Source organism: Accipiter gentilis, chromosome Z (genome assembly GCF_929443795.1).
Source record: "Accipiter gentilis chromosome Z, bAccGen1.1, whole genome shotgun sequence".
Lineage (NCBI taxonomy): Eukaryota > Metazoa > Chordata > Aves > Accipitriformes > Accipitridae > Astur > Astur gentilis.
In genome coordinates, this window is record NC_064919.1 from 80083622 (window position 1) to 80095962 (window position 12341).

Genomic DNA, 12341 nt, shown 5'->3' on the forward strand with positions numbered 1-12341 from the left:
CTCTGTCAGCTGTTGCTACCTTCAAAAGTACTAAACCTACTGCAGAATGACCTCAGCTCTTAAGGAATCTCAGCCATAGATGAAAGGTCTGCTGGGACATCCTCAGTGGCATTTCAAGTGTGACGAGAGTATTCTGAAGTCAGCATCTTCGTGGTGAGCTTCAAAAGGTAACAGCTGGCTTACTCCAGGGGAATGAGAGATTGCTATTTGTTCCATGCCTGCTCTTATTCCTTGATTCAGTTTTTCCTGCAATCTTTCATTAGTTAATTTATGTACCTCTCTGAGATACTGCAAGCCTGCCAAGTAGAAAACATTTTATTTCTCACTGAAATCACAGCCTGTATGCCAAGAGGACCTTGAATTTTTATGTTCAGGGAGCTGAGCCTTCCAGACTCAAGCAAGATAGTTTGCTTGTGTTGCTCAGAATTCTCAGGGGATACCTGTCCAATGCGGAGACTGTCAGATTAAGTAACAGATTATGGGATATCATGCCGTGAATCTGTTTAGGTGGAACTTCTCCAGGGGTGATTGTATTTTGCACAAAACTTCCAGCTACATGTGTTCTTAGTCAAAAATGTTCACATCCTTTCCCTTTGCAGAGTGCCATTTGAACTTCTATGGATTTTCTATGTAACTGTAAACTAAGATGTTGACTTGTGATAAGAAATAGAGTGCTTGCTAATGCAAGGGAATCTGACAAAAGTCTCATTAAACAGGTATATGAACTAACTGTGGAAAGACTGAAGCAGGACGTGGAAGCTTAATATGTATGTAATATCTGCCCATGATGGAATTCTGCCACCATTCAGAGAAGACTCAGCATTTCAAGCACCTTGGTAGCAACTCCAATGCTGCCTATCTACCAGTTCATCCATCTATATGTTGCATTGTGCCCATCAGTTCATTGGGAATATACAGGGTTTTTTCAGTATGTAAAATAGAAATAGTCTGTGCTCCCATTTTTAAGTACTCTGGAAGGTTAATTTGTAGTTTCCTCACTCCTTTATTTAAAGAAGTTGTTCCTGGTAATTTAGCCACCTTGGCATGACAGCAAGTTTCTGCATGTCAACTGCTCTGGACTGGCTGTTTTATCTCTTAGCTTCATTCCTAGTGATAGAGACCTAAGTTATCCCATATATCCAGTCTTGTGTTTACCATGGTCTAGTGTGGGGTAAAATGCAAGCTGTGATCTCAAAGCTGATAAGACCATGAGCAGTTGGTGTCTAAGCCTTTAGACACCTGCTTTCTAATAAATGGCATATATACTTTTTTGAAATGTGCAAGAGGTGAAGTACCATGGTTTTGACTTGATTCTTCTAGGGGATTTTCTTAATTTTCTGCTACCAAGACTATTTAACACATAATCATGGGACTACCTGTTCTGTCTTGCACTAGCATTTGGTCAGTTAATGTAAAGCTATGTACCAGTCAGATGCTGGTTCATTAGTCTTGTTTCAGTCTTTGTTCTGAAGAACAGCATCATTACAAAATAAAATAGTCCTAAAAAGCTTTTATTTCTTACGTGAAACTTCTTCTTTGACAAGATGAAGTGAATCAGCCTGTTTTTAATGGGATTGCATTGAAATGTCTGCAACTCTTGTTGTCATTCCTTGGCATGATCATTACTTGAGGGGCAGATTAGAGGTCAATCAGCCAGAGCCACAGGGGCACCCACAGCTAGCCTCAGGATACTCCCTACAAATGTAAGATCAAAAGGGCAGGCACATGAAAATTACTGTTTACTTTTTATGAATTATTTCCCAGAGATGGCATCATTAGCAGAATCTAAATGCCAGCTGGCTCTTAGTGCAAGGACACTCCTGATAGAACACACTTGCTTGGACACACCTTTCTGCTCTTAAAGTCAAAAGATTTTGTTTCTGCTTTTGTGGGATTTCTGTGTTATTTAAATAACTTTCTGATTGCTTTGCCCCAAAACACTGTCCCTATTTATGAAGATGCTTTTAATTCTTAGATGTCATCCATTTCTTTTCTTTGTTTGTGGGGTAAAGCCTATGTTCATACTCCAGGGACTCTGCAGGAGACACCTTCTGAAGGAAGTAAAACCTGCTAATCTGAGTGAACAGTGTCTATTACTTAAAATTCATCGCTGGCCAATGGGTGCTACAGTTATCCCTACTGTAAATACAGGGGAAAGGTGATATTGGCTGTCATGGTGAGGTACATGTTGGCAAATGCTGATTCAATGTCTATTCCTGCTGTAATCTTCACACATCAAACTCTACAAGTTCTTATCCACATAAGTATCTGGCTTCTGTTTGATCATAGTAATTAGGGCTATTTAGAAGGGTCACAGTATATTTGCCCTTTTGTCTTGTGTCTGGAGCTATGAAAGCATGACTTCTGAGCAGATGTTGATTGAATTCTAAAGAGACTGGCAGTAGCCGGGAACATGTGTAGCCCCTGATATGCTAAACTTGTGATTCCAAATAGAAAACTGTTTGCTTTTTAAAATAACTTTGAAAAAGTTACCTTGAAGGACCAAATACATGGTGGATATTACTCTTTAATGAAAACCAGTATGAACTTCCCTCTTATCATCCAACAGGTTACTACCCTTAATGGGAAATAATCAAATGCTGCCCAGCACAGGAATTAAACTAAATCTGGCTGGTAACCAAAATAAAATCCCTTATAGCTATTTTTGTATGTTCTTAAAATGTGTGTTATGAGATTAGGCAGTTGTCTTTTTTCCCCCTCTCTGCTATTTTTCTTAAAAAGTTTTAAAAAAAAGCTCACTTGAAGCCCCATCCTATGATAAATTTGTGGGGGCAGAAAATCCAATGTTACGTTCTTTAATGTAAATCCTTAGTGTTCCTATTCTGGCTAGACATTTTGGATAGGTGTGTTTTTACTTACTTGGCATGATGTTTTATCAACATTATTGTTTTTTTGGTATTCATCTTGACAGCAGTAGCTAGAGAACTTATTGCTAGTATTTAAAAGGATAAACTGAACATATCACTTTCCATCTTTTCCTCCTGCTGTTGGATAGAGCTCAGGAAACCTTTTAATCCTTGCAAAGCGGTGAGAGTGCAAAGGAAATGTGTGTGCATGAACGGGGTCACTGGGCACTCCAACCAAGGTAGGGGTCTGCAAGTGACTCATCTGTGGGAGTGGGTCTGGGATTTATTACAGCAGCATTCAGAAAGTTGAGGCACAGATACTATAAAAAATAAGTCTGTTGGTGCTAGGCACAGTTTAGACTTGTACTGAGCTGCACCCAATCTTAGAAGTTTTCCACCATGTCTTGTACTTCTTAGGCTAGATCTAGGTCAGTACTAGGTATGGCATCTGTATGCCTCCCTTCAGTCATAAAGCCACGCTGACAGGTTCATGAGATATTAGAGGGCAATTGGTTCAGAGCCAGGATGTGGCATGCTTGCTGTGTGTTTCTTGCAGACTTTACACTGAGGCAGAATCAGATATCTAATTGTGCTGTTCATCTCAGGTACCTTTGCTGTTGGTATCTTCTTTCTCTTCTCATAGTCATCATCAAAAACAATGGTTTTAAGATGTTTTTTATTGCATATGTGCTTCGGAGGCTGTTGCATTCCCTCTCATTTTTATAATGTGCCACAAAGGTCCTTAAACCTCTCCTCTGAAGTGGTACATCTTCAAGCTGATACCCAAACCCGTCTGGATTTCTAGAGCACTGGTGTCCCCAGTGCTGTGAGGTCCCTTCTCTACCCAATTGCTAAGGAGTACAAAGTACACCTGTCAATAGATAGCTGTTAAATTAACATTTCCATTTCCCTGTGTGTAGCCTTATCTTTACAGACAGGTGTATATGTGTTGGAAGAAGGGCTATTTTTGGCTATACTGTACAAGAGCCTGAAGGTAATGATTTGTGCGTAGTAAATCTTGCTTACTCCATAATTTCCACTACATTTCAAATTAAGGGCCTAAATTAGGGTTAGTGTCAGACTTGTTCTTTTGCTATGTCCTAATTTTGTTTTAAAAGCACATAGCTAAGGACTTCAATATGTTTTAGATTCAGTGCTTGTAAGTTATACTAAAATCCCTAAGGGAGCCAAAATAACTTATTAAAACCTTGCAAATGTTTTTGACTGCTGCATTCTATTATTTTCTATTCCAGTGGTAGCATACAGCCTCTGCTGCTGATGGGCGGAGGAACGCAAACCTCCAGGGTCCATTAGACTTAACTTGTTTACTGCATTGATATCTATATGTTAAATGACAAGAGAGTTCAGGTTATTGAATAATTTAAAATTCAGCTCTAATTGGTGTCATATGACCTGGAAAAGGCCATGGATGACGCCAGGAGCATGCTGTGAAATTCTTATAAATAATTCATAAATTAGATCATTCATTTGCCTGGATGTCTTGTTAAATGCAGAAGTTTGTAAGTAATAACTGATGATATAACACCTGTAAGTATTTAGTTCATATGCTGGAAGGTAATCTACCTTGATAATCTTCTAGCAAAACCTGCCAGAGTACGAGAGTTAATTGCACTAGGGAGAATGCACTACATTTATTTGGGATGGGCTTTGGCAAGGCGTACTGTGCAGATGTTGCATTACGCATTCTCTATCAGCTAGACAACTATTCTGTGTATGCCCATGTTAAAAATGCAGCTCATCACTCTTCTGCCCTTATTTCACATGAACTCCAAATGCACTGGGAAATGGTAGTGACCTGCTCTGCTCACAAATAGTATAGTTTTTGAAATATTTATCTAGGTCTTGAACTACTGATTCTTCAGTAAAATAAAGGGCAGAAGTAAAAAATTGAAGTCAGAAGATGTGATTTTTAGTTTTTAAAATTTTGGCAGCACATTGAATGTTAATAGTTAGACCTGGTGCAAACAGGAACGTATAGTTTTGTTTCGTAAAGCAAACATGTTTGCTTGATTTTAGTGGTCAGGTACTGCATTGCCATATGTAGGTACTGTTTGGGCTTAATGGGCATTCTGCTCACAGTGACTTCTAAGACTCAGTGTACAGGTGCCTTTAGTTTTCTTGGAGCACTGTGTTATTAACAACTGCCTTATCAGCCAGCATAAAACTAGTTTGCTGATCTGAAATGGAAGCATTTGTTAGAGATTATGTACAATATTTGTGTAGCTGGAGAAGAAGGATGGCATGTTTATGAATGCAAGATACACACTTAAAGCTGAGTGCCAGCAAATGCTCACATGCCACTTTGAATGCAGGTTTTTTTGTGCACCTGGCATCCCAGCTCAAACCCTCTTAACAAAGAGGAGAAAAAAACTGAAGGCAACACAAACATAGGAGGTGTTCCTCTGCTGTCAGCTAGCAGCTATAAATTCACTTTTTTGTGATGTGATCCTATTTTATTATTTTTATTTTTTTTGCTACACCTGTTCAGTATATTGAGTTCAGTAGACTTTTACAGGAAAAATACAGGCTTGTGACTGTCATTCATATAGTTTCTTTGATTTGAGACCACTTGTTTTATTCATTGGAATGTGGCAATCATACCTATAGATAATTTCTACAGAAAATGGTGCTTTATTTTTTGCTTGAAAAATGGTCAGCTTACCTTCTGAATTATCTACTGTATTTATCTTAGGTAGTGACAGAGACAGTTGCTGAACAATTATGTAGGCATTTTGTAATGACTGATATTAGGTTACTTAAGGTAGAGATTTTAATACAGGATTACATGATTTAAAGAAAAAAGTTGATAGACTTCAGTAGATCCTATTAATTTACTCTAAAATCTTTACCTTTTTACACATTCTCCTTGATAAACTCTTACAGACACTTGGAAAGAATAGCTCCTTAATCACTAGTAATGCACTTCAAATAGTCCTATTATTTGAAATAATTGTTCTTAAAATGGCATTTCTGTTGCCCTGTTATCCTACCTGAGCTTATTTATAATATATTCTCCTCATTCCACTGACAGGAGCAAGTGCTTATACTGTCGATAGATCTGCAAACGCAAAGCCAAGCTTTATTCAGATGAGACCCTTACATCAACACTGCATAGTGGTAAGAGTTCCAGGTTTAGGATGTATAACTTAGCGAGTGTGCCAGCTAGGTCACTAATACATGCCCTTGGTGCTCTTCAAGGTGTCCCTGTGTATGGTAGCCTCTCATTTGTCCATTTAGAAATTTTTGCTTCATCTTTAAATCTCTGTATTTCTCCTCTGGTTGCTGCTTCAGTTCGTTCTTCTTGGTTTCCTCCCCAGGGTCCCTGCTCAGATCAGCACAATGGAACATGCAGGTTCAGAACTAGTCCTCCCTCTGTTTCTACCCCATCAAAAGAAACCCTGGAGCTGAAAGTCCAGGTTAGAGAAATGTTCTCAAGATACAATTGAGAATAATTTTGGTTCATTGTCTCTTTTTTCTGTATTCAAATAAATTTCAGCTACAAACTCACAAACCCAGGTGCTATGGGTTAAACTCTAATGCTGTTAACATCTGTAGGAATTTTCCTGTTCACTGTAACAGCACTGTATTTTGCTAGAACCCTAGTTTTTGTCCTCCGTGTGCAAGACTTCTTGAGGTAATGATTTTGGGCTGGTTCTTAAACATGATTTGTACATGCAGAGCTACCAGTAAAATCTGTCAGGACCTTGCCTGGGTTGAGATTGTAAGATCTGATCAGTTACTAGTTCATCCCTTGCAGTACAAAGCCCTGTGTGCTGGAGTCAATCTGTAAATGTGTTTCCTCTGCCAGCAGTGTGAATTAACACTGAAGAGCAAACAAGTTGCATTTAAGAAGAATTTGCAGAGATCATAATGCTGCATGCATGAAGCTGGTGCACTGTTTGTAGGAAGTTTTAAGGGCTTGAATGTTTGTTTGAACTCTGCTCTGAATCCCTGAGCAAAAATCACTGGGACTGCAGTAATTTTGTACATGTCCCGACATGTCTTCCCCTTTAAACCGTTCTAAAGATTATTTGAACTATTTTTTAATATCTGCTTGTTTCCATGAAAGAGTTTCACATCTGATCAAGTCTTATTAACTCCATATGTTGCAAGGAACAGTCGGAGTTTGTTTGTTTAAGTCTCAGTTAAAGGAAGTTGTATCTTTAAATACCGCACAGCAAGCCTGGAAGAGCTCCACAGAGGCGAAAGCACAGCTGTTCCATCACGGTCCATCATGGTTTCCATGTGTCCCATAGGCAATATCTTTCTTAAACTCATCTTGTAAAATTACCCAATTCCTTATGCTTGTGCATCTTTAGACTTGCGGTAGTAGGTGGGTCTTTGGAATGTTGGGGTTTTTTTGCTTTTCCCCTTCACCTGGCCTACATCTTACAGATCTTTCATGGCATGCACTGGTCTCATCTGATCCCTCATAAGTGTAAATGTCAGTCTGTTTTACCTGCAGCCTCTACTATCCAGCTGTAGTTTTCAATTAAAGCATTAGCAGAAAAACACAAATGGCTAAAAAAGTTGTTGACTAGTTTCTGACTCCCAATAGTTATTTTTTCTTTGGGGGTAGACCCTGTGAAGTACTAAGTAGCCGTCAAAGGTATGTTGGAACTCGGTCTTCTGCCTAACATGTTCTCATTCTTCTAAAGGAATAAAAAAATCCCACTCGCATTCAATGACATTAATGAGACTTTTCCCCCCTGCAAACATATTGTAACTGTGAAATAACATTAAAGTTTCTCTGCCTTGTTATGAAGTCTTTAAATGTCAATGCCATTTCTAAGACCATCAGGGCAGACTTAATGGCAGCCAAGGTCAACAAATGCTAACTGGTACCTCTCTTTTAGGGTCTTCTGAGACTCTTAATAGAGTCTCAACCATGAAGTTAATTCGCGGTGTGGACCTTTATTCTTAAACCTGCTCCTGATGATTATTTTGTACCATCTTCATTTGTGTGCTTAAATTTCTTAACATTCTCTTGTCTCTTCAGTCAATAAAACAAACTGCTAAAATAATTTCTCAGTTATTTCATCTTTTGAGTCTTCTTTTTCTTTGTTCCTTTTTAAATTCTGTTTATGAGCTGGAGAAGGGTAGGTGTATACTTTCTGTAGACTACCCTAAGCTGCCAGCTCTGGTAGGATCCTCTAAGAATACCTTCAGGTCTGCCACCTTCTACTGTCCTTGGGGGCTTGGAAACTGGCCACCTTGAAAGCCTTTTTCTGTTGGTGCCCTAAGTGCTTTATTAGCAGAAGCAGGTGAGGTGGGAAACGAGTGTGTAACCACAGGATTCTCTTACGTTCCCTTTTCTGTAATATTTCTTCCTGTTGCTGATCATCCCTTTATATGCTGTCTAATTTAGATTAAAAGGGCTTTGTAGCCTTTATTTGTCTAGAAAATATTGCAGACAAGGATGGCATGCTACAAATAATAAATAACAAAATTCTGACTTTTTTGTAGCATGTTGCATTTCTGCTCAGTTGCCCTGCCAGCCCCTCTGACTTTAAAATATTTTAATGTCCTGCACTTTTCACCCAGTCCAAGCACCAGCCTTTCCTCAGACATGTAGCACTGACGTTAATGCAAATGCCTCCAACTCACTTGGCCCTTTGGGGCAAAACATGACATCCTTGGCTTTCAATCATATGGCATAGAGGATATATTTGTATCCATAGAAGTGGAAATAATAAAATATCAGTATTCAGGTGGTAATCCATGTTAATTTACATTCTACAAAATACTTGTAATTGGTTGTCTTGAAGGGCAGCAGAGTTTGGTATTTTGTTTATTTATAAAAAAGAATTTATATTATACATATAAAATCTGCATAGATTTGAATTATATCTCTCTTCTAATCATCACTGGACGCTTGCTTGCATTCATAAGTTCTAGTATTTTAGGGGTTGCTGACTGCCTTCCACTCTATGTGGACAATACCTATCTACTGTAAGCATTGCCAGAGTGCAAATAATACTTTTCTTTCTATCAGTGGATACCAAATTTCCCTGCTAAACCAGTTTCCCTGTGATGGTTTTATCATCTTTAACAAACCTGGCTTCTGTAATTAAAAAAATCAGATCTTTGTGAAAGGTCCTGAAGGCTGGAGGAGTTTAAATTCAGTATGTTATTGAAATTAATGCACAGGTCTAGCCAAGAAATGCAAGTGCCTGATTCACTGCTGTTCTGATGTGCATAAAATCTTAAATGCTTAACTGCCTAGATGAACCATTGTGCGAAGATACTCCAGGATGTAAGTAGGATTTTGATGTCTGTTACATAATATCCACAAGTATAACAAAACCACTAGAATTTGCTTGCACTGAGTTGACAAATGTGAATTACAGTTACTTGCTTTCTTCAGAGTTTTATCAGAGGATAATCACTTGCCCAGCTTAATTGAAAAATCACTTATGTTTATAGCTGAATTTAAACATGTTTTGTATTTAAATGACAGCTTTTGATGTACAACCATTTTTTACAGAAAGTAGTTCGTTTTTATCTGTGTTTCTGTAAAGATATTTCAAAAACTCTCATCAAATTTCCAGCGATAAGTAATATTCTATTCAGTGCAAGGTGAAATGTTTTACATCAAATCTCCTGCTGTGTAATGGCCAATCAAAGAGTATTTATAGTGGCTGAATGGATTTTTTGGCTCGGTATTCAAAATTAAACATTTTCAAACCTTAACATTTAATGGTTTTTGCCACTCTTCAAGTTGATTTTATGTAACCCTAGATGCTCACAACTACTTGATACTCTGAAGTGACTCCTTTTATGCTGAGGATCCTGCAGACAGTAGTTTTATATTTATTACACTTGTGTAGATGGAATGAAATGTAGATTTGATAGCAGATTTCTGTCTGTCTTCTGACAAACATTTGGGGGGATTTGGCTGTGTGTCCATCAGTATGATACAGCAAGTCTATTTCTGAGAGAACACATTGACGAAGTGAAATTAATGAACAAAGATAAATTTTGGTAATCCACAGGAAATTGTTTCTCTTATTGCAGGTATCCAGTAAGAAGAGCTCATGCCAACCATCATCTATGGAGCTAGATGGTTCCTACTTGGGTATTGGGGGACCTCAAACTTTTTATAAGAACAGTAGAGCATCAAAGGCTGGAAGCCCTGCCCGTGTTTCATTGTCTCAGCCTTGCAGGAATAATCACAATCATGGGACTGAAATCCATTACAACCATCAGGAGTGCCTGAAGAAACATCTGGTAGAAAATGGATTGCACAGGAAGTGTAACAATATGATTTCCCCAGCCAAGCAGAGGACCCCTCATCACATAAAACCAGCTCAGGAGATGGACCAGAAAGCAAATGAATTTCAGAGCACTTGCCCTCAGCAAGTGAGTCATGGTTGTGCCTGCAGGCATGTAGGGAGCTCAGGGAGCCTGCAAGAGAGCCACCATGTCAGCCAGGTACTTAGAAGGCACTCTGGGCCAGTTCACAAACCCTGTGATTATTCTACATGCTCTCGAGTTTCTGGGCTGAATGATAGTGTGGACTCAGGGCCTACAGAAACAGAGCAGGCTAAAAGGTTGTATGAAGAAAGAAGGCAGAAGCTGCTTCTGCAGAGAATGGAGCTGGAAATTGAAAAGGAGCGACTCCAGAATTTATTGGCTAAGCAAGAAGCAAAACTGCTCCTAAAACAACAGGAACTACAGCAATCCTGTATGGATTATAACAGGTGATTTTGAGATTTATAATCTAAAAAAAAATTCTAAAATTTCCAATGAACACATGGGCAATAGTTAACTAAGTGGGAGAATGGAACTGATGAGATAGGCAATACCTGTGGCACAAATTCTCTCTAACAGTGTTTTAGAGGAGAGGAGACTTTTTAGTATATTAGCATATACTGTTCGGAAACAGCATGACAGCTGTGGAAAGCAGCAGAGGAAAACAGTATGTGGTAGAAAGAAAGGCACAAGAAAAGCAGTGTTAAAAGACTAGGTGGGAAAAGAAGAGCAGTAGAAGAAAACGAGAGGTTGGTCTTAGTGCAGGCACTTGAAGATAGGCAGCCATTTGGCAAGAGAGCTGTGTGAGTGTGGATGAGACAGATGTGGCATTCCCCTTTCTTTCCTTGGAGAGGTCAGTCTGAAGTATTGCACCTTTGTTGGTAGGGACAGGAAGAAGTTTGTTTTACAGAAAAGATGGAGATCATTTTATATCTATGTAGATTTTTTTTCCATGTATGTATATGGAAAAGGAAGGGAGCTCTGTGTAGCAGGGACATTTTCTTTCCAGTGATGTTTGTGAAAGGGAGAATGCCAAGACTGAGGCACAATATATGCTTCAAACTAGAAGAAGGGAAAGACAATAACCATAGAAATATGGGATGTGACTTGAAAGGCCTGTGAGCTTGTTGCAGAAGGTGAGGTAACACCTTCCTGACAATGTAAATGGGCTATGTGGGAAAGAGGGAGAAACTGATTTGTTGGTGTCATGTTACTAGAGTGGAGAGGAAGAGTGAAAGGGAGCAGGTTAAAGAAAGTTGAATTAGCGAGTGTAACTCAGTTGAGTACTAGCATTTCAGCTTTAGGAAGGGAGAGCAATGGGGAAAAAATCTAGCAGTCTTTGAAGAAGCAATAGGAGGGTTTCAAAATGATGGTTATTTCGATACTGCTTTAATACGGCAACTGCTGACAGCATCCCGTGAGAGTCTGCATTACATGACCCACTTCCTACATTTATGTACCGTAGCCACGATAGAGGAATATATCACTTTCTTTTCTTAATCCCAGTCCCCTGGTTACTTTTCAAACTCTTACAGAGAATACTGTAATTTAGGTGGTCTTTTTTTTGTTGTCTTGGATTGTGGCTTACGTTGAAAATAATGTGTTTATATGACTTTAAAAATACTTGGTTTAAAGGCAATCACAACTGTGTGTGTTGAAAATGACTGAGGTCACAAATAACTGATTATGACTTCAGGTGAGAATTAAGTAGGAACAGATGGATTCTTAAACATCAAATACCTGAATCCCTCTAATGAAAAACAAGTAGAATATGAAGGACATGCAGACTGAGTTTGTTTGTGATTTTTTTTCTAGTGGGTATTTTTCAGCATTTGCAGCATCATAGACCCAGAAAAAAATGGACCTTAAATATATCTATAATGATGTGCTTGTTAATGCCATTATGCCTATTTTAGCCTTTTTTTTCTGAAAAAAAACCCTTTATGGTTTACAGAGCTCTAATTACCTAAAATAATTCTATGAAATAAAATCAGATATGATCAATCTGAGGACTCAGTGTTTTTGTGATGTCTTTTCAGAGGTGCAGGTAAAAGCACTTTTTCCATATTGTCTCTAAGAAAAGCAACTAGAATATAATGTGCTTGCTCTTAAAACATATTCAATCTCTTTAGAATTAAATGTTTGATATTTACAAGTAAATCTCCTAGGCATCACAGTTCTGTTTCAGTTTTAGGTATA

General features: G+C 38.5%; 1 protein-coding gene across 6 annotated transcripts in view; it reads left to right on the forward strand.

Annotated features, from left to right (window-relative positions):
* Window positions 1-12341, forward strand: part of KIAA1328 (KIAA1328 ortholog) — a 187463-nt gene that overhangs the window by 112716 nt on the left and 62406 nt on the right. For all 6 annotated transcript variants that reach the window (XM_049795405.1, XM_049795407.1, XM_049795408.1 and 3 more), the window contains one exon: window positions 9906-10591. In XM_049795405.1, coding sequence (XP_049651362.1) covers window positions 9906-10591 — 686 coding nt within the window. The remainder of the gene's footprint in view (window positions 1-9905; window positions 10592-12341) is intronic.